The following is a 24124-nucleotide window of genomic DNA, read 5'->3' as shown; positions in this document are numbered from 1 at the left end:
AATGCCCTATTTTATGGGAATGATGGTACTCTGCCTCCTTAGGGTTAGGACAGGGTTTAGCAGGATCAACTTTGGTCCCACTAGAAGAGGAACCATCTCCGGACTTTCCCTTGCGGTGGCTCTTAGACGGAGCCTTCCTCTTCTTACCTCTTCCTTGCCCATTGGCCAAAACAGGAGCAGCGGGTGGATTGGGAGTGGGTGTAATAGACTTGTCCTTGAGGTTGCTTTCAGCAACCCTAAGGAGACCTTGGAGCTTGCTTAGGGTGACCTCTTCCTTGTTCATGTGGTAGGTCATCCTAAATTGATTATAGCACGGAGGCAAAGAGTGAAGCACCATGTCGATCGCCAAGTCTTCCCCAAAGTCAACATTCAACTTGCGAAGATGATCGACATACCTTTGCAACTTTTGCAGGTGCACGGTAAGAGATTCTCCATGACCCATTTTAGCGGAAATCATGTTTGTGAAAATCTCGTAACGCTCTTGCCTCGTGTTCTGGTGGTATCTCTCCAACAAGTCTTGGTGCATTTCGTACGGATACATGTCCTCATAGGACTTTTGGAATTCAGCATTCATGGTGGCAATCATGATGCAATGTACCTTCGTTGCATCACGCTCGTGAGTTTCAAAAGCGGTCATTTCAGCCGGAGTAGCGATTTCAGGGTCGATCTTCTCGAGCTTCTCATCGAGGACATACTCCTTGTCCTCATAGCGAGCAATCGTTCGAATGTATCTTATCCATTCGCTAAAGTTCGTCCCATCGAAAGTCACCTTTTAACAAAGGCTCATCAATGTGAATGAACTAGCAGCAGCGTTGTTTGCGTTCGACATCTACAAATAGAAAGAACAAAGATAGATTAGAACATGAATCCTTAATTATCACCCAATAAGAAAATTAGGGCTAGGATCCAACAACAATATTTACATATTAGAAAAGGGATACCGTAATCTAACATGCAAACAATTTGAAGGTAAGTGAATGACGATTCACTAATTCTCCACCACAAAACATAACTATAAGTTCTAAATGTATTGAGAATTCCTAGGTTTGGATGAGATTCATTGAAAATTTTCAATGGCATGTTTAAATCTCGATATGCCCCTCTCGTTTGTGACTGGGATACCGAGGATCACAAAGTGGGTGTGAATTACCATGCAAATCTACATGGTGCCTTCATTGTAACGATCACATATTCAATGTGCCGGTAAACCACACATGCTCCATCGAACTATGATAAACAATGAATCACCCTTTGCCACCTTTGCTTAGAACCAATTAGTGTGCCGGTAAACCACACGCGCTCCACTAACTTCTTAGTAAGGGTGCAAAGTGTAATTTCATGGGATTGCATCAATTCACTTTTCCTAAAGTAACTAAGATTGGGAAATTTTGAAAAACATGTAGTTACTTTGTATTTCATATTATACTTTTAATGAAGAGGTGAGGTTGCCCTATCCTACCCGTTCGACTAACGACCCTCCACCGATCAAGCAAGCAGTGGGTGTGAGTGTACACCCATTAATCGTCATTTTATAGGCAGCAACCTTATACCCACCTTATAGACCGGCTTCGTGAATGAGGCCTACTAACGGTAAGACTAGCATTTTAATTATACATACATATATATATATATATATATATATATATATATATATATATATATATATTAATCTTGTAATATTATATTAGTATAGGGTTGGATTTTAAACTTGTAAAATTTCTAGGGTTTGAAATTTAAATTGTCTAAATTAAACTTTTAATCACAAAAATATAAATTTCAAAACTTAAGGGCAAATTTTAAACTTTTAAAACATAGAGGATCAAATAACAAATAATCTTAATTAACAATTAACTCCATAATTATCCATATTTGATTTATTTAATGATTTCTTGCAAAACAATTTACCAATTCAATTAAACTAATTAATCAATTATCACATAAGGAAACAAATATTTAATTAATTGATAAATATCTTCAATTTGGTCAAGAATATACTCATATATATCATAAAATCGGATTTATATTGATCTAATATGATTAAGGCAAGTATCTCAAAGATAAACAACAAAAAATCCCGAAGTTTCCTCCTTCTGACGCTCGAACTCGCTGAGTACCCAGGTGGACTCGCCGAGTTGAGCCTACTCGCCGAGTACCACCATGGGACTCGCCGAGTTCTTCAACCAGAGGACAAAAAAACGATTTTTTCAGCAACAATCAAGCAATCAAAGTATGAATTCAATAGAAATTAACCAATCTAGGCTCTGATACCACTGATGGGTTTTAGCCATATGAACATCCCTATGTGCACATGCAACCCTAATGCTTGGATTTAGGTTTCTCTAATTGATCATACATTAAATCCAATACTTCTAATGGCTAATATACAATAATAACAATATGAAATCAAAGATTAGAAGTTTACCTTGAATCACTTGCTTGATCTTGTTGTCCTTGAGGCTTTAGAGTCACAATTGTCACTCCTCTAATGACTTACAAACACCAACTAGCAAGAAGATGATTTAGGAGAGAGGTGAGGGGAGGAAGAATTCGGCCAGGGTTTCCTTAGAGATAAGTGTGTCGAATTCCCTCAACCCATAGGGTCTATTTATACTAGTAAGGCTCCTAGGGTTTCACCTTTAAACCCTAATTGGATAACATAAGCCCTAAGCAATCCAAATCCTTTCCATGATAAGCCTTGGACGAAATCTAAGCCTATCCAAAGCCCTAGAATTCGTCCCCCCTTATCCCTAAAGGATTTATAGCCCAAAGTGCAACTATCAAACAATTGACAGTTTATACCCCTTTATTTAATTAATCTCTTTTAGTCGCCAAATTAATTCCAAATTAATTTATGACTTATATTAATCAAATAACAATATTATTATTCCTTATATTATTCTTATAATATATTAATAATATTCCTTCTCTCATTATAAATCATCCTGTCAAGTTGCTATGGTGAAGGCAACCCAAAAGGACCATGCTCAACCGGGTCAAATACTTGCCTAATATAGTTGTAGCCTTAGACACTATTCCAATAATAATAATAATAATAATAATAATAATAATAATAATAATAATAATAATAATAATAATAATAAGACTAATAATTATTCACGGTAAATATTAGACTAAAATCTAGTGGTAATAATACTAGGTTTCATCGAAGGAAATTATTTTTAAGAAGCGAAGTGTTGTCTGAGTTCAGAATCATCACCCTTTCAGGTGAGTGCATAGTCACTTTTATCTTACACATAGATATGAAGTATTTTACATAAATTACAGCTATGTGTGCATATTATATTTATACTTGCTATCTATGCTGGATGAACGATTTTTATACATGTTTTAAATAATTTAAACTATATATGCATTTTATATCTACAAAAATGTTGGGGTAAAACATGGGTAAATGTAATTGACGATGTGTGATAAAATGATGAGAGGCCTCGATGTTGTTGTTGTTGATTATGTCATCTAGTGGAGTGTAGATGACAACCACAAAATCTTCTAGACAGTCCAGTGGAACACTAGCAGGCTCGCAACCTGTAGGTGTTTGTGAACAATGTGTTCACCGGTGTACTCCGCCCCCCTCATGGTTGCCTTAAGGACATTTATTGCTGAGGAATCCCCTTAGCAGTAGTATCCATCCTGATAATGATCCTTAGGCTAGGTCCCTTATGATAGGTATTTAGGGACGTAAAGTGAGGATAACGGGAATGGGTAATCGGGTTATTGTTGGTTGATGAAATTATAACTTATTTATTGTGGGTTGAAAACCTTATGTGCTCACCAGGCTCCCAAGCATGACCCACTCAGTTTCATGTATTACAGGTAGTGGCATTCGAGCATAGATGTGATGTTTTGGATGAGGGATTACGGATATAGGCCTGTAGATATGAATAAATGTGGTAAGGCTTATATTGTATTGTTTATGCTTTTGATCTGTATCGAACATGAAATCCCGAGGTTTTTAATGGAATACATTTCTACGGAAATGATTTGATAAATCTTTATCATATTTTATTTTGGGAACAAATTCCGCAACACTTTTATTTAAAATGTTACTCTGATTTTTAAACAAAGCATAAACAAAATCGGTTTTTTCTGGCCGTGGAAATGGGATGTCACACTTTTACTCACCAAATCACGCATGATACTAAGTTTTATAACATCAAGTTACTGATGCGTTTACATAACACCAATGCACAACCGACTTGTAAGTTACAACTCATATATCTCCATTTTAAGAATAAAAGATATTATCGTCTCAGAATTGCTCGTGATAGAATCCATGAAGTAATTCTCTAAGCATGGGTTTATCTAATACTCAAAATCTCCATTTTCTAAGTACTCATGAATATTATATGTAACATCCCGAAATATCAAGAGTAGAGTTGAAGGGCTAAAAGAGTAAGTTGTGAAAGAGTGACTCGGCGAGTCCATGGATGGACTCGGCGAGTAGAGTCGCGACTGGGTCGCGTGCTAAGTAGCCGACTCGGCGAGTCAGTGAGGAGGACTCGACGAGTAGGCGCTGATTGGAGAAAACCCTAATTCTCGGGGTTGAGCCCTATATAAAGAACATTATGTTTTCCTCCCAGCCTCCTTATCACCCCTTGAGCCCCAGAAAACCCTAAATCGCGGAGAAGCACCATTGTTGAGTGGATTGGAGCTTGGAGAAGTAATTGTTGAAGGAATTTTGGGAGATTGAAGGCTTGGAGCAAGGGGCTTTGCTTGGATTCGAATTACATTGCAGTTGGGGCATCTCTTGGAGGTAATATCTCGTTCTTGGGCTGTTATTATGTGTTTCTTCATTTTGGGGTTTGTGGGAACTTGTCTATGGATGTAATGGGAAGTCTAGAGGTTAGATCTGAGGTTGCTACCTCAGATCTAGAAGGGAGAAGAATCAGAGAGCATGAAAGTCCCTGTGTTGGAGTGTTTAGTGAAGCTTTCATGTCCCAAACCCTAGCCCAATGTGCAAATGGCCTAGATCTCTTTGGATTCACGTAAAGATTGCCACTTTACGTGATGGATGAGTGGTAGGAGGCTAGATCTATGTTTTGGAGCAATTGCATGGCCTGGAATGCTTCCGAATGGATTCAGACCGGTGGTACTCGGCGAGTCACATGGGTGTACTCGACGAGTTGGATGATGGCCTGGAACTCGGCGAGTTGTATGAACAACTCGACGAGTAGGTTGATGATAGTCTTGGACTCGGCGAGTCTGTTCTTGGACTCGACGAGTCTTGTCGAAGAGTCCCGATATTCCCTGGTTGAGTCGAGAATCGGTGAGTCAAGGGATGACTCGGTGAGTTGTGTGCGAGTGGACTCAGAGTTGTTGGACTCGGCGAGTCTCGGAGTGACTCGGCGAGTTAGGTCGCGGATTGAGTGAAGTTCTGATTATAGAAACTCGGCGAGTCATAGAGTTGACTCGGCGAGTAGGGTCAGTCAGGGTTGACTTTGACTGAGGACTTTGAATTTGACCAAGGGTTGACCGTTGACTTTTAGGGTTTGGTCAGCGATGTGGCCTTTGGGCCAAGAGAGGGGTAAAATAGTCTTTTACCCTTAAGAGGGTGCATTGAGAGGATTGATTCTAGTCTCGAGAGTTATAGTCATGAGAGTTTTGCCTTACGTGTTAGGCGGTGGCGAGTTCGAGATCCGAGTATGGAGATATCTGCTTTTTGCTTGCCAGGTGAGTCTTCTCACTATACTTTACCTTGAGTAGGTAACCAGAGTTATGTGACAGAGTATTTGTATGCTATGTATGTTATGTGTTGTACTGCATTATTTCTATGTGATTTATGCTGTGCATGGTTGCAGAGTTGGAACCGAAGGGTTCCTAGAGTTAGAACCGGAAGGTTCATAGAGTTAGAACCTGAGGGTTCACAGAGTTTGGGTGCACGGACCCATAGAGTTATAGCCTCGAGTGGCTTGTATGTGTTATGTGTGTAGTATTTTGGGGAACTCACTAAGCTTCGTGCTTACAGTGTTTTGTGTTTTGTTGTTTTCAGGTTTCTTTCAGTATCACGGTACGGCACCGGCTTGATTGTACACACCAGAGCAAGAGTCATATTTTGGAGGATCCTGGTTTTCTATGCAAGTGAAAATGGAGCTATGTTTTGTAATTTGATTATGAATGAGATTTTTAACAAGTGTTCTAAGAATAAAATGATTATTTAAAATGAAAGAATTGTTTTGAAATTTACGGTGTTACAAGTTGGTATCAGAGCCTTGGTTTGAGGGATTCGGATGCGCCTTTGGGTAAATCTGGACTCAAACTGAGGAAGTAAAAAAAAAAAATTTCAAAGAAATAATTTTCTAAAAAGTGAATAAGAGTTCAAAAAGAAAGCAAGAAAGAGCAGTGTGTACAATCAGCCAGAGCCCGAACGGTGATTTCCCAAAATACCCTTATTTTTGTGTTATGAGATATTTATGATGCACTTTATGAGATATTATTGCATGCTAGAGGCAGGCTAGGTATTTCACATCTTAGGACTAGAGTAGCCTGATCTGTGATGCCTTAGCCTAGGACTTGTTGTTATATGTGTTATGCTTTTGAGTATGTGATGAGTGAGAGTACCCAGTTAGAACCCATGAGGGGTAGAGTTGCAGAGTTCAGTGGTACTTCCGAGGATGAGCCGAGAAAGTGGAGTTATCATAGAGAGGGAGACCTATGTATTCTTCGATGCTCGAATGTTGCTTGCTTTGTGCTTTGTGGAACTCTCGATGATGGGAGTCAGCTACCAAGTGAATATGACGATATTCAGGAGGTAGATGGCTGGCATCACAGGGAGCTCTTTAGCAGCTGATAGCAAAGAAGTGGGAGGACAACGGAAGAGCCTAGGGAGTAACCCTAGCCAGATGAGTGCGCGGGTAGAGTAGAGAATTTCGCTGGGGAGCGAGCACGCGCGATGGGATTGGTGACAAATCAGGTCGAGCAGCTACTTAGGAGCTCTGGAATGGTCCGTGTGGAAAGTATGGGTAGATGTGGCAGGTAGTATGGGCCCGTACTACTGAAAGCAGAGGACCCATACATGAAACAGGGAGTATTCTGAAGGTCCTAAGAAGCGGATTGAGGAGTGATGTTATGGTTCGAGTACCATACATCGGAGCGGATTGAAGAGTGATGTTATGGTTCGAGTACCATACATCGGAGCGGATTGAGGAGAGATGTTATGGTTCGAGTACCATACATCGGAGCAGATTGAGGAGTGATGTTATGGTTCGAGTACCATACATCGAAGCGGATTGAGGAGTGGTGTTATGGTTCGAGTACCATACGCCGGAGCATATTGAGAAGAGATGTCATGGAATGAATACCATGGTTCATAGGGAAAGATGTTTGTGGTTCCCCGGCTATCCGGTTATGATTGAGTTCGGAGAGGCGTCCCTTGAGAGGAAGATCGAGAGCCTCTCAGAGTATTTTAGTAAGGAGTCAGTGAGAAGGAAGAATTTCAATCTGAGTTGAGCGATCAGTCGATAAAGGAGATGTCACCTTCTATGATCTGGGTGGTTCTGATTATGTTCGTGTGCAAATATGAGAAGCATGATGTTGAGTTTTGGGTTGGGGGTAAACCCTGCAGGTCGTCATTGATGATGATTTTTTCCCCCCAGTGTATTAGGTAGCATGTGTGCCGCGAGGCGGTGACTTATCATGAGCAGATAGTCAGTTGGGACTGAGGTAGTCGAGGACCACACTACACCTATTTGAGTATAGTAGGATGTATTATAGTGGTATCAGTGGGGAGTTCAGTCGAGTTTAGCAGTGCAGAGAGTTTTCTATCTATGTTGGGTGTTGAATATGGGAGTGGGTCCCTGTTCTTGGGATGATCCTGGTGTTGGAGCGATGTTTGATGAGTTGAGGTGAGGGGTACGATGATTTTGCGGTTCAGTCTATGAGCCAGAGATGTTATTGAGCAGTTGAGATGCTTAGTGCTAGATTGGTATGAGATTTGGAACGACTAGAGGCAGTCGTGATGAGAAGTTCTTGAGGAGTTCATCAGAGGTTCACAGTATATGAGGTCGATTGATTTCCTTAAGAAGGAATTATCGGGCGTTGTGTAGCACTTTCCTGGGGCAGGTGCGATTTCGCTGGTGAAAAATAGTTGTGGGTTGGTTGCGTGCTAATTGGTGATGGTTCGAACCCTAAGTGGGGGAGAACCGGGTACAGTATGTAAGAAAGCAGAGATTTGTCAAGAGCAGTTATAAGTGGAGTATAGAGATCTGCTGTAAGAAATCATGAGACCAGAGATGTCGGTGATCGAGGAAAGAGGTCAGAGTGAGTTAATGCGGGGAGTACTTGTTGAGAATGATGAATGTCTCCACGGCAGGTGTTTGGTGGTCAGTGTTGTTGCAAGTAGATAGAGAATGATTGGGCAGCCAACTCCCGGGTCAGTATGTGTATCCTTGTTTGGATTTTGAGCGGTAGAAAATGGGTTCGGAGAATTATCAGCGTATTTAGTAGCGTTAGCGTTTTCTTGTATTCCAATTGAGAAATTGGATACACCGAGGTTGCAATTTGGAAAAAAAAAATGCAGATCTAATTATGGGGTTCAGAGGAAATGTATTATTGTGTCTATATGATGCTTGGGGCAGGAGATCAGTGGTTGTGGCAGGATCTTGTGATGTTCTGTTGGGGTATTCCGAGATATCTGGGTATGATATCTTTATTTCGGAGTTACTCGTGAATCTTGAATTGAATCGACTTGTGGTATATCAGGTATCTATGGATCTAGTGGGAGCCCTTCGAGTATGGGCATCCAGGGAGATTATTTGAGAGAGTGGATTTTCGCAAGGGTGGGCATTTGTTATGTTGATTGCCTCCAGAGTCTGTGATGGATATTCGAGTCGAGTATGGGTAGCCGTTGATGATAGTCTTCGGAGCACGAGCTAGTGGAGTCAGAGGGTGTTGTGATACTGCGGGGAGCCGTAGTACTCACTAGTCAGAGGGTGTTGTGATACTGCGGGGAGCCGTAGTACTCACTAGTCAGAGGGTGTTGTGATACTGCGGGGAGCCGTAGTACTCACTAGTCAGAGGGTGTTGTGATACTGCGGGGAGCCGTAGTACTCACTAGTCAGAGGGTGTTGTGATACTGCGGGGAGCCGTAGTACTCACTAGTCAGAGGGTGTTGTGATACTGCGGGGAGCCGTAGTACTCACTATTCTGAGGGTGTTGTGATACTGCGGGGGGGGGGGGGGGGCGCAGTACTCACTAGATGGCAAGAGAATGTGATGATGGAATGTTTTCCGAACAATGTATGATGTGGAAGAGTTTTGGGTTTGAGTAGCCCTAGTATTGACTTTTTGGAGCCTGGATGTTGAATCGGGGGCGAGACTGGGGTCTCCGTCTCTGTCGGGAGATGCAGTGAGATGCGCAAGGGATATGCGCAGCAGAAACCAGAGATCAGAGTTGAGACGATCCTTGGTTGGACCGTATTTTCTCGCATGAGGAAAAGAGGATTTCGTGACTTGCGTGTCACTGGGCAGTGATAGTGGTCACGGGGAAAAGGTTAGTGAGATGTTTGGATCATGTTATGGGAGACCTTTGGAGGCTCAGCTGTGGAGTCAAAAGCTGACTTGGTGCTCAGTCTCGAAGAGGGATATGAGAAATGAGCTAGAGCTTATCAGGAGGTTGTCTGAGGACACTTCAGAGCGAGTGAGCGATTCAGACGCTCGAAGTCATGCTTCGGGCATGTGTATTAGATTTCAGAGGAAGCTGCGGCACGTAATTATCCTTGGTCGAGTTGTCCTATATTAACAGCCATCATTAGTGCATTGGTATGCCGCCCTTTGAGCTGTTGTATAGGAGGAGGTGTCGGACCCTCATTTGCTGAGGAGAGGTAACGCATGGACCCGAGAGTCCTTGCGAGCAGATCCAGAGCATGTGCGATACATGGAGTAGTGGCAAGGTTGTCAAGTGGATTTCCCTAGGTAAGGGCAGAGAAAGGTATGTAACCCCGGGGGGGAAGTGTTGGTTCACGGAAGTGAAGGTAGTAGTGCGAATGGATGATTTAGAGTATGAGGGTTGAATGCGGTGTCTGTTACAGTGGTATGGAATGACATCATGATGGGATGTCTGTTGAGGACGCGGGAGGGATTCCGCAGGTGTAGAGCCAGGAGGCTCGGAAGGGATCCAGGGAGAGAACCCTGGACTCTCAGTGTGATTCTGATCAGGGTATTGGGTATGTATCAGTGGTTCATCCTGGGAGGATGTTTGAGGATATCATCAGTGTATCGAGTTTTCCAACCTGAGGGTGTTGGAGCTAGTTCAGCATGTGTATGTGATTGCAAGAGGAGAACTCGTGAGAGTTGTTCTGAGAGTGAGAATGGGTCTCTCAGTCGTTCCGGAATGGATAAAGTGGGATTCGGATCGGGGATCCGATGGTTCCTGGCTTTCTAGCCCTTATGGGTCGATCGGTTGTTGATATTTGGAGCAGTGATACATCTCGGGTAATTCTCGATTGTTGAGTGTGATTATCAGAGGGTACAGCCGGTGCCTGGTTTGAGACGGTGGTCAGGACACCGCAAGGAAAGAGGAAGTGAGTTCGAGTTCGATGGTTATGCTTTGATGAACCTGGTCCAGTTAGGGCCAGGTGGCGCGCCGTGGGAGTATTTTGGAGTTGAGTTGCCATAGGCTTCGAGGACGAAGCATAATTTAAGTGGGGGAGAATTGTAACATCCCGAAATATCAAGAGTAGAGTTGAAGGGCTAAAAGAGTAAGTTGTGAAAGAGTGACTCGGCGAGTCCATGGATGGACTCGGCGAGTAGAGTCGCGACTGGGTCGCGTGCTAAGTAGCCGACTCGGCGAGTCAGTGAGGAGGACTCGACGAGTAGGCGCTGATTGGAGAAAACCCTAATTCTCGGGGTTGAGCCCTATATAAAGAACATTATGTTTTCCTCCCAGCCTCCTTATCACCCCTTGAGCCCCAGAAAACCCTAAATCGCGGAGAAGCACCATTGTTGAGTGGATTGGAGATTGGAGAAGTAATTGTTGAAGGAATTTTGGGAGATTGAAGGCTTGGAGCAAGGGGCTTTGCTTGGATTCGAATTACATTGCAGTTGGGGCATCTCTTGGAGGTAATATCTCGTTCTTGGGCTGTTATTATGTGTTTCTTCATTTTGGGGTTTGTGGGAACTTGTCTATGGATGTAATGGGAAGTCTAGAGGTTAGATCTGAGGTTGCTACCTCAGATCTAGAAGGGAGAAGAATCAGAGAGCATGAAAGTCCCTGTGTTGGAGTGTTTAGTGAAGCTTTCATGTCCCAAACCCTAGCCCAATGTGCAAATGGCCTAGATCTCTTTGGATTCACGTAAAGATTGCCACTTTACGTGATGGATGAGTGGTAGGAGGCTAGATCTATGTTTTGGAGCAATTGCATGGCCTGGAATGCTTCCGAATGGATTCAGACCGGTGGTACTCGGCGAGTCACATGGGTGTACTCGACGAGTTGGATGAAGATGGCCTGGAACTCGGCGAGTTGTATGAACAACTCGACGAGTAGGTTGATGATAGTCTTGGACTCGGCGAGTCTGTTCTTGGACTCGACGAGTCTTGTCGAAGAGTCCCGATATTCCCTGGTTGAGTCGAGAATCGGTGAGTCAAGGGATGACTCGGTGAGTTGTGTGCGAGTGGACTCAGAGTTGTTGGACTCGGCGAGTCTCGGAGTGACTCGGCGAGTTAGGTCGCGGATTGAGTGAAGTTCTGATTATAGAAACTCGGCGAGTCATAGAGTTGACTCGGCGAGTAGGGTCAGTCAGGGTTGACTTTGACTGAGGACTTTGAATTTGACCAAGGGTTGACCGTTGACTTTTAGGGTTTGGTCAGCGATGTGGCCTTTGGGCCAAGAGAGGGGTAAAATAGTCTTTTACCCTTAAGAGGGTGCATTGAGAGGATTGATTCTAGTCTCGAGAGTTATAGTCATGAGAGTTTTGCCTTACGTGTTAGGCGGTGGCGAGTTCGAGATCCGAGTATGGAGATATCTGCTTTTTGCTTGCCAGGTGAGTCTTCTCACTATACTTTACCTTGAGTAGGTAACCAGAGTTATGTGACAGAGTATTTGTATGCTATGTATGTTATGTGTTGTACTGCATTATTTCTATGTGATTTATGCTGTGCATGGTTGCAGAGTTGGAACCGAAGGGTTCCTAGAGTTAGAACCGGAAGGTTCATAGAGTTAGAACCTGAGGGTTCACAGAGTTTGGGTGCACGGACCCATAGAGTTATAGCCTCGAGTGGCTTGTATGTGTTATGTGTGTGGTATTTTGGGGAACTCACTAAGCTTCGTGCTTACAGTGTTTTGTGTTTTGTTGTTTTCAGGTTTCTTTCAGTATCACGGTACGGCACCGGCTTGATTGTACACACCAGAGCAAGAGTCATATTTTGGAGGATCCTGGTTTTCTATGCAAGTGAAAATGGAGCTATGTTTTGTAATTTGATTATGAATGAGATTTTTAACAAGTGTTCTAAGAATAAAATGATTATTTAAAATGAAAGAATTGTTTTGAAATTTACGGTGTTACATTATAGCAACCATTGCAATGTCTAATCTCCTTAGACAATCTACAATCCAATTCATGACAGTCTTCAATCACTACTTACTTCCTAAAGTATGAGTGACTGTGGAGTTTCAAATAATCAAACTATTCAGGAAGTAAAACATGCAAATCGAAACACAAGAATAAATAATTGACAAAGGCAGTAAACAAACTCATATATAATCTCCATTATTGAACCACAAAAATCAATTATATTTATTTTGTTACAAGTTTCAAACTAATCATCTAACTACTAAAACTAATATCTTCCCTCAAACCAATACTCCTAGCATGTTCACTATGTTTAACCATACTCAGAGCCTTTATGAAAGGATCTTTAGGATTGTCTTTTGATGACACTCACTTTATTATGAGTTGACCTTCTTCAACTCAATGTCTGATATAATGGTAATTTCTATCAATATGTCTGGATTTACCATGATCTTTCGGTTCTTTGGTCAAAGCAACCACTCTTTCATTATCGCATAAAAGTTCCATTGGCTCCTGAATGGTCGGAACTACTCCGAGATTGCTGATGAAGTTCTTCAGCCAAGCAGCTTCCTTTAATGCTTCACTTTCTGCAATGTACTCTAATTCACAAGTAAAATAAGCCATTATGTCTTGTTTGGAACTTTTCCAAGTGACTGCTCCTCCATTTGATAAGAACACCCAGCCAGATTGAGACCGAAGGTTGTCTCTGTCCGTTTGAAAATTGGGGTCACTATACCCACTCACTCTCAACGTATCACCGCCACCAACGACAAGAACCAATTCCTTTATCCTTCGCAGATACTTGAGTATGTTCTTCACTGCTATCTAATGACCTCTTCCAGGATTTCCGTGAAAGCGACTAACCATGCTTACAGAAAAAGACACGTCATGGCAAGTACATGCATAACATACATGATCGATCCTACATTCGAAGCATATGGGACTCGAATTATTTCTGCTATCTCTTCATCTGTACTAGGGCTTTGAGTCTTACTCAACTTGAAATTTCTATGAATACGTAACTCATATTTCTTGGAATTGTCCATACTAAAACGTTTTACTATCTTATCCAAGTATGTACTCTAACTAAGACCAATCAGTGTTTTCTTTTTATTCCTTAAAATTCTTATCCCAAGAATATAAACAACTTTTCCTAGATCCTTCATGGAAAAAAACTTCTTGAGCCAAGATTTCACTTCTTGCTAGGTCGGAATATCGTTTCCCATAAGGAGCATGTCATCAACATATAATACTAGGAAAGTTACTATACTCCCACTAGCCTTAACATACACACATGACTCATCCTCACTCCTAGAGAAACCAAATTCTTTGACTTAATCATGGAAGTAAAGATTCCAGTTGCAAGACGCTTGTTTCATTCCATAAATGGATTTCTCAAGCTTACACACCATATTAGGATGCTTTGCATCTACCAAACCCTCTGGATGACTCATGTAAACATCTTCAGCCAACTTCCTATTAAGGAAAGCGGTTTTGACATCAATATGCCATATTTCATAATCATGAAAGGCAACTATGGAGATCATTATCCTAATAGACTTTATCTTGGCCACTGGTGAGAAAGTCTCATCATAGTCAATCCCTGGGGTTTGAGTAAATCCCTTCACTACCAGTCGTGCCTTAAAAGTGTGTACTTTTCCATCCATGTCGGTCTTATTCTTGAAGATCCATTTTCAACCCACTATCTTTCAATCAGGTTCTTGATCAACCAAATTCCAAACATGGTTATCATACATGGACTTCATCTCGTTATATGTTACCTCTTTCCACTTGGAAGCTTTAGGGCCTGTCATTGCTTCCTTGTAGTTAGATGGCTCATCTAAATTTACCAATGTACGATCACTGAGAAACGTGTCACCATCCGAAGTTATATGGAAACCATAGAACTCAGGTGGTACGCTAACTCTACTAGAACATTGAAGAGGTAATGAATTGTCAATGATTTTAACAGGAGTCTCATCCTTTGGTTGAGCGCTAGTATCTTATAAGGTTCCTTCATTGGTTGACTCTCAAATCTCTTCAAGTTCAATTGTACTCGCACTGCCATCTTTGCATATGAGCTCTCTCTCTTTCTTTCTCTCTCTCTCTCTCTCTCTCTCTCTCTCTCTCTCACTCTCTCGTGAAATACTCCTCTTTGTGCTACAAATACCACGTTCTCACTAGGTCTGTAGAACAATTATCCAAAAGACTTTTGTGGATAGCTAATGAAAATACATCTCTCACTTCTAGGATCTAACTTGTCATGAGTCTCTCATCTAACGAAAGCTTCACAACCATAAATGTTGATATGTGCTGACAAGGGAACCTTCCATGCCTACATTTCGTGAGATGTTTTGGAATCCTTCTTAGTAGGGATAAGATTGAGGATATGGGCGGTTTTCTCTAAGGCATACCCCCAAAAAGAATTGGGAAGAGAAGCCCGACTAATCATGGAACGAACCATATCGAACAAGGTCCAATTATGCCTCTTAGCCACACCATTAAGTTGTGGTGTCCTAGGATAATTCAATTATGAAACTATTCCACATTCCCTGAGAAAGTCATGAAAATCGATACTGAGATATTCTTCACCTCTATTAGATTGGAGCATCTTTATCTTCCTGCCTAATTGATTCTCGACTTCATGTTTAAACTCTTTGATTTTTTTCAAAGGTTTCTAGTTTATGTTTGATTAAGTAGATATAGCCATATCTACTATAATCATCTATAAATGTTACATAAAATCGATTAGCATCCCTTATGGTGGATCAAAAGGGTCCACACACATCTATATGTATGAGATCCAACAAACCTTCACCTCTTTCAAAAGATCTAGTGAAAGGTGATTTTGTCATCTTGCCTAAAAGACAAGATTTGAATTCATCATCCGGCCTTAAGTCAAATGATTCCAACACTCATCCTTTTGGATTTGGGCGATACGCCTCTTGTTAATGTGCCCAACGCGACAATACCACAAGCATACCTTGTCTAAACCATTAGACGAATCAATATGATAGACACTATTACCTAAGCCATCAACACAAATCACAGTTTCATACACACCATTAAAAGGCAAAACTTAAAACATAAAAATACCATTTTTATAAACCAAAATCAAACCATTGACGTCATTAAATGAATATCGAAAACTTTTTCTAAATAGTGCATGAAAAGAAATAATGTTTCGTGTCATTTCTGACGAATAGCAACAATCAAATAAATCTAATCTAACATCACTACCAAGAACATGACTATAAATTTCAATCCTGGTAACAGGAGAAAATCGCCTATTCCCATGATCAGATTTATCCTTCCATGCTCCACCTCCTTACTTTCTCTTAGCCCCTGCAAATCAAAACAAATGTGAAAACCACATCCTGTATCAAGGACCCAAGAACGAGTAGATTATGAGTTATTAGTTTGAATAGTGTAAATACCTGCCGACGATGGATTCACTTTGCCATACTTGATTTCCTGCAAGTACCTGGGGAAACTTTGTTTCCAATAGCCCTTTTCATTGCAATAGAAGCAAGTGACCTCCTTGGGATCACTAACAGAAGGAATGTCGGAACTGGGTTTTGCTTTTAGGCCGTTGCTAGACGACCCACCATGGGCCTTGCCCTTCTAATTCATTTTAAGAGCACATTTCCTCTTCTTTCCTTTATTTCGCCTAATTGCAAGGACAGGAGCACTAGTAGGAGTAGAGTTTTGAGTTTTAAGTAGAAAAGGTCTCATGATTAAAAGGAGGTGAAAGAGAAAATGGAAAAATGGTGAAGATGGTAGAGGAAAATCCATGTCGAGGGTTCAATATCAAAAATTCACTTTTGGAACCCGACGAAGGGTTTCCGAAGATGTTTCAAGAAGATAAGAATTCGAGGAATTGTGTCTCAAAAGAAAACGTTTAGTTCTTCTAAACACAAGCAAATAGTAGGTTCTACCAAGTTGTGGGGGGGGGGGGAGCATGGGAGTGCAGATGTTCCACCGTAATCGAATCTAAAAAATTATCCCCAATCCAGCGCTACTCTTCCCGCATCCTTAACGGAAAATCGAGGAAATCCATCACTACTCGTCCAACATCCCCAATGGAAAATCGAGGATTGAAGCATCATAAAGGAATTCAGCCAAAACCATAGATGGATGAGAGAAAAAACGAATCAGACGAAAATTCAAGGATTAGAATAGCAAAAAGAATCAAGTCTTCCATTGTACTATGAATATAGAAAGCAACATATGAAAGAAAAAGAATGGTTGGAGAAACGGCGGAAAAACAGGTGTACGGGGAAGTCAACCGATACACATTTGAATATGTATGATAACGGGGTTTTTTAGCCTACGTTAGTTTTAAGCAATAAATTTTGTGATATAATTTTGGTTAAGTTATAATGTTTGTGGAAAAAAAATGCTATAACTAATTGGGTAACGTAGTATAAAGAAATCAAAGCATGATGCTATTACAACATTGCACTATCAATTTTTTTAATTATTAAACTTATCAAGGCATTGTACTTAGTAAATCAACCCATGTATGTCATTGTACTTTCAAATTATTTCTTATTAATTTGAAAGATATAAGATTCAAAGTTTATTGTGGGAACAAAAGCATAAAAGTGATCAAGTTTCTTAATCAAATTCTTTGAGGTGGGGAAATCTTGGATTGTAATTTTTTTCTTGTTTGAAGTTCATACCACTCATCATCATCAAAGGTATTCTCAGAAATTCAATTGGATTACCAAAAGAATTCATTGGCACAAAATATTCATTTTTCTAACTATGGTTTTGGTTTTGGTTTTCGTTTTACACATGGTTTCAGATATATCTAGAATTAAGGCTTATCAAATTAAAACCCAAACATTGTTTTGCACAAAATGAAAGGTGTCAAAAAAAAAACAAATAAAAGCAATAATGATTACTAAAGCAATCAAATCGATCGCAGTTCCAATTAGCTATAAATCATAAGTTGAATCATGTTGATCGTCAGTTATTTGATCATGTAGGGTTCCAAACTTCCGCTTAAAGGAATCTTGTCTCTGTAACACATCATATGCCACATCATAGACAATAAACTTCAATTGGAGTTTGGATTTTCAAAGTACACCAACATGTAGAATGTCTTAACAAATTGGATCGTGAAATTATAATCTTAAAAATGAAAGAATAATGCTACATATAGGTAGATTTTTTTAAAGTTTAATATTTTTTATCGGAAAAAAATCTTTTTTTGGCATCCATATGGATCTGAGGTTTCCAACACATTTTTTAGGGAACTTCACTCAACATTCCCTAAAAATTGTATCGATTTTGAATAGGTCAAGTTAATTAATTTCATTGCTAAGAAATGCTAATTCATTGCCACCTTTCATTCATTTCCTCATGTATTATTGATATGTTTTTGTCATAGAATATTATTGACAAACTTGAGATGCTAATTTGTAACAAAAGCCATATTAAATGATATATCATGATCACCATTTTCATAGCTCATACAAGTTATATTAGCCCATCTAACAACAATAAGTTGACATTATTTGTTATCATAATATAGATGTTGATTTTAATGCCAAAAAACAGATTAAAAACTATCAAAAATGTTGTTAAGACCGTTTAAAACGTTGTTAAAAACATTTTTAAAAGTTGTTTTTTGTCGTTAAAACATTTTTAAATCTGTTAAAAAACGTTTTACAATGCTATAAAAAAATGTTTATAATGCATACACAAATTGTTATTTTAATGTTGTCTATAAAGTTTTTATAAGATGTCAAAATTTGGAAATTTAATGTTGTATAAAAAGGTTTAAAATGTTGTCAAAAACTGGGATTTTAATGTTGTAAAAAATGTGATTTTAATGTTGTCAAAACATAAGTAAACAGCTGGAAAAAAATGATTAAAATGCCGAAAAAAAGGATTAAAGCGCTTAAATCCATTTTTCAACTGTAAAAAAACATTAAATTGCTATAAAAAAGAATCAAATGTTGGAAAAAAACTAAAATGTAAGACAACTGGACCCCTAGAAAAAATCAGTAAAAGTAGATACGTTCACCGAAAAATGAGCATGAGATGATGGTGGAAGAGGGAATAAGTTGCTATTTCTTGCAATTTTCCGTTCAAAGAGACTATCAAAACTCAAAACTTACGGCCAATGTCACAAATTAAATACCAAATATAACAATGTATTTTTAAAACTACTTACATAATCATGGAACCCTTTGAAAGGCATGTGATACATAATAACTTTTACCGGGGGATCAATGCAAATGTAATATATTAACCGATAATACAAATCATAATAATCTTCCTTCCTGAAAAAAAATGAATAAAAAGTAGAAAAATATAAAAGTAGATGTATTACCAAAAGATTATATTATGGATGGCTAATCCAACTATATTCCCAAAAATACTCAAAATTTCAGTTAATTACAACATATATATGCCTTTATTCTAGTTATTACATATGTTTTACTACTTGATGTACACTACACTAATCATAAAAGATCTGCTAGATATTACCAATAAAAACAACCTCTTCATAACTTCTTTGGAGGAAGGCACCGCAATTTACTCCCTCTTGTAGCCCCGATACAAATAATCTTGTTGAATTACCTGATCATTGTTTGCCATCACCTAACAATGAAAAACATAAACCAAACCAATGTGCTTTAAATTTGCTACGAAAGTTGCAACCTTCATTATTGTGATTCTCGTGCATATGCTCAAAGAAATCAAACATTTTAACCATTTTAGAAGAGCAAACCATGGGAAAAATCCAACGTACTTTCTATTTTCACTATATAAGAAATGGAATTTATTTTGCCACATCATGATCTTCCTCCATAAGGCCATCCACAATGGGAGTTGTATAAGGGTTTAATGGAGTAAATGTGAATATAATATAGAGGAGAGAAAGTGTGGAGTTGAATGGCCATTGAATGGTGGAATGAAGTTGTAATTAAAAATTTATTAATTTTTTAAGAATTAAAGTGAATGTGTATATTCTCTTTCCTAGTTGGCAATCCATACAACTCTTCATGGGTTTAATCCATTGGAGATGGCCTAACATCTAAAGGGGTGGTGGTTCATTTTTAGAAATGACGTTGAGGAATGAGAAAAGTAGAAAACAGAGGAAGAAGAAAGAAAAACGGGCGTAAGGGGATGTTAACCTAGCAACGAGCAGCAACGGGAAACCGGGGGGGGGGGGGGGGGGGGGGGGGGGGGGTTGTTGGTGGCGTTATACCGGCGTTGAGGGGCCTCCGCCTCAGCAAAACGTATTCGGTCGTTGCCCACACCGATCACTCTAAAGCAATGTATTATACATTTCTTTACCCATTTCTATTCACCACTACTGTCTACGATCAACACCACAAAAAAAATTTAGAATAAAATACACACCTTGGTTTCTTCCTTAACGAAAAGCTTCGTAGATCTCCACTTCAATTTAGAGAATCTAAAATAATTGAAAATAAAATCAAAAAATCACAATCACGATTAACAGGTTAGGATAATATTTTTAGCAAAATAAAATATTACATTTAAAGACACTGTAAACATAAACAGTGTTACCACCCACCACCTCCGTATATCCCTCAGGCTATCCGGAGTGGATAGTTCTCCACGCGTGAAGGGCTGAGCTGGAGGGGCTAAGGACGCATGAACACCGCCCCAAGCCCGGTGGTTTGGTTGTTGCGTGACCATGGAGACGGACGAAGACGCTCACATTGATTGGTTCCCTCACTGTTTCTCTCTTTATCTCTATCTTCCTTTTGCACTTTCACTACTAAACCACCGGTGCACACCATTTTCACAACCCGGTGAGTTGGTTGTGGAATGGTAAAATATCTACATGGCATCTCTTTTATTCACCAACCACAGGTGACCATTGCCAATAGCCTCACAATCTTCATTGTTTCTTTCTCCGGCCACCTACTCTGTAAATCCTCCCACCCATCCCTATTGAGCCCACCTCTAACCACCTTCTATGTATTTCCCTCACCCTCCACACCGTTCCTATATCCATCCATCTACACCTTAAATCAACCATCACACAAAAATTAGGGCTTTTCTTATGGAGAGAGAGAGAGAGAGAGAGAGAGAGAGAGAGAGAGAGAGAGAGAGAGAGAGAGAGAGAGAGAGAGAGAGAGAGAGAGAGTAGTTGTGGTGCGATGACCATTGCTAAATTTTCTTAGAGAGGGATAACTAGAGAAGCTAGCAAGAAAGAGTTTCATGAGAGAAATGTTCTTAAAGAGAGAAATGATATCCTCTTCTTGTCATGTCGTTGTTTCTGAAGCCCATACCACACACACTATTTCTTTAAATCCCATGCCACACATACTCTTGGGGAAGAGGGAATATCGGTTGCACAAAGTCTTCAAGTACAGTACAAAAAGCATTGTACCTTGATGTGCTCTTATGCAGAGTATTTAACATTTTGACAAATTTTATGTTTTATAATGTGTTTTTTTAGCATATAATTTCACCATGAGTAAAACACGATTCGTACATCTAGTTTACTATACAATCTAAGGATAAATATCACCGATCTAAATTAACATGGTAACATGTCTAGTTAAACAAACGGATCTAATTACACGTAACTGATCATATACACGTTACGAGCCTGCAATCCTACGTACATGGAATATATACAAACGTGATTAAATTAAATGTAAAATTAAAGATTATAAAGAATAAAATATACACTATGGTGCCTTTGTATTGAGAGGTTCCTTAACTGTACATCATTTCCCGATTAATATGAATGCTTCCACTCTTCATCACGAGCGTCATTCCTTTGTTCGACCTTCAAAAGTCAGAACATTAATATGTTTTTTTTTCTTTTTCTTTTTAGATGCTTAACAAGGCTGGCCAGGCGTGCATGTGAGTTTGCCAGCATCACAAGTGAGTGCCTCAACAGGTTCAGGGCAAGGTGGAATCAGACCGGCGCTCTGTTCAGGGGTTGGTTCCCACTCACCACCTGATGGTACGAAAAAGGCTCCATTTAGGAAAGTGTCATTTTGCGATTTCCATTTCCAGTTCTTCCACTCTTCCTCAGGGGCATCATGCCTTTGTGTCACCTTTAAACATCATATTAATTTTTCTCTTAGATCGATACAAAGAGGAAAGTATCATTTAGTAAGTAAGCTATACGTACATGCATGGGTGGTTTTGCATACCTGTTTCGATTTAGCCACATCAGGAGCCAAAAAACGGTTGCCTTGGCTCAAGATAGTAGGGTCACTACTCCCACCAATAGCATACATTTGCCATTTGTTATAGTCATTGTTAACTACCTGGAAAAAACCATATCGACACCTAGGTAGTCTTTGGATACATCCTTCTCCAAACTTATTGTATGCGACAGTGACTTGCATATTTTTGTCTTGAGTATGTGTTATATCTGCCCCTAGCAACATGACCTGTTCATGGATTACAACGTTTTATAGGTTTTGTATATAATTAATATATATATAGTACTTGAGATATAGCAAATGTTAATTCTTACTTTGTTATGACTGGTGAATTTGCAGTTGGAAATGGTTACACAAGTGGCGGCGTTTGTGACATCTATAAGTCCATCCGGGCCATCATTGAGTGTCACATGGTCGATCCATATCTTGGAAGAACCATAAATATAGATACCATCACCATCGTTTTTTTGCTCTTGCCCTAGAATGTGTCTCTGAATCACTAATCACACCACCTTCCGTTACTTTTATATGGTGGATATGGATTCCATGAATAATGACATTCTTGACATTCCCAATTGTAAGACCTGCACCATTAGCAATCTCGACAGAGGCACCCCTACCATCAATTGTCTTGTCATTACATATCACGAGCTCATGTTTCAGCGTGATCACCATATCTTTGGTGAAGATGATCCATAAAGGTTTGTCTCTCGTAACTCCAAAACGAAGTGTCCCTTCCTTTGGTTTGTCACAAGCGTCATCCGAAGGATCAGTCACCTCATAGATTTCACCACCTTTGCCACCTGTTGTTCCTTTTGCAAAACCAAGGGCGCAATCTGCTAATGCTTGACGATTTTCTGCCCAATCGGGTTTGCACCTCCAGCACTTGTCTATTGGGTTTGCTGCTTGACAAGCATGCAGGTCCCTCCTTGTTGAATTTGATCCGGGTAAAGATCTACAGGAATTTTATAGATGAATAACAGCTACTACGACATTGTTGCGATTAAAGTTAAATGTCAAACCTTATTTAATTCCAAGTCTTGAGGTCTAATTGCTTACATTCAAGAAGAAACATACTCACCCTTCGGTTTGATTGGCGATCTTTGCTGTAAGGATCTTCGCAGGGATTTTAGCTGTATTCTCTTCTAAATCTGCATTGTTGGGTGTGGTTGCGAAGGTGGATGTCCGAGCTAATATAACCGGCACCAAAAAAACTAAGGCTTGGGTAATACAAAGTAAGAAATAATATTTTCTCATTGTTTGATTCTCTTTTCTTCCCCTTTTACAAACTTCTTTCTCAAAAGTGCCTAAAACACTACACTATATATGATGATTTTTTTTTGAATCACTAACTTTATTATTCCATGATAAAAGCAAGTGATTCCTTCCGTATTTTTGTTTTTGGGGATCTTCTTTGTTTTAAAAAGAAAATTTTGCTTATACATATTTAGTAATAAGTGGTTTACCAACAAATACTGATAACTATTTTTGCTACTAATTAACAACGGACACCAAGAGAAGAAATGACCGCAAACCAAGGACAACACCTCATTCATAGATTTTTCTCGGTCCAAAAAAGTGACTAAAATGAGAGACTTTAGATTTGATGGCCTTAATTATCCATTTTTATTGAAGTTTAGCTGTTTGGAAAAATTTAAAGTAGTACAAAATGATTCATCTTGATGTGATCAGGCCATCTCCAATGCCTTTAAATGGGAAGATTGACAAGGTATGATGAGGTGGTTAAAAGTTTGATAGATTGTGAAGGTGATGACCTCGTTTAGAGTTTAATGTGGAGGTTAATGGCCATTACATGGTTGAATAAATTATATATATATATATATATATATATATATATATATATATATATATATATATATATATATATATATATATATATATATATATATATATATATATATATATATATATATATATATATATATAAATATAAAGGTTCAAATGAAAACCATTAAAAGTTAAGAACCTAAGAACCATTTTTAAGCTACAAATAAACGGTGACATTATTGTAAATAGGGTGAAATAACTAGCCAATTTGCATAATCCCTTTCCCCTATCTTATACGTCCTTTTTTCCTTCATTTTCATCATTCCAGAAAATCTCAACTCTCCCATTCCCCTTTGCTGTCTCTACCACCAGACCAAAATCCACCACCACCGTCCTTCTCCACCAATCGTGACGTTCACTGTCGCCGCTCCTCTTCTTCGCCGACGTCTTCCTCCTCCAACAAATCAGTTCTAAATTGAAGTTTAAAGTCTGGCCAAAATCACCCTCGCTACCCTTCTCTGCTAGTCGCAGTCTCCACTGTTGTTGCTCCTCTTCTTCACTGTAGTCTCCGTCCTTCGACAACTCAAATCTAAACCGAAGAGTGAGGTATATGATCGAACTCTATAATGGAGAG

The 24124-nt window shown here is 39.5% G+C and overlaps 1 protein-coding gene across 1 annotated transcript; it reads right to left on the bottom strand.

Moving 5' to 3' along the window:
- Positions 1-21252: 21252 nt before the first annotated feature.
- LOC111891358 (pectate lyase 1) lies at positions 21253-22959 on the bottom strand. Its single transcript, XM_023887408.3, is given in 5 exon segments — positions 21253-21588; positions 21688-21930; positions 22017-22181; positions 22183-22657; positions 22784-22959. Coding segments are annotated over 5 exon segments (1281 nt in total). The 3' UTR covers positions 21253-21366.
- Between the last annotated feature and the right edge of the window lie 1165 nt (positions 22960-24124).

This window comes from Lactuca sativa, chromosome 3 (genome assembly GCF_002870075.4).
Source record: "Lactuca sativa cultivar Salinas chromosome 3, Lsat_Salinas_v11, whole genome shotgun sequence".
Classification (NCBI taxonomy): Eukaryota; Viridiplantae; Streptophyta; class Magnoliopsida; order Asterales; family Asteraceae; genus Lactuca; species Lactuca sativa.
This window is presented reverse-complemented; position numbering and strand designations above follow the sequence as displayed.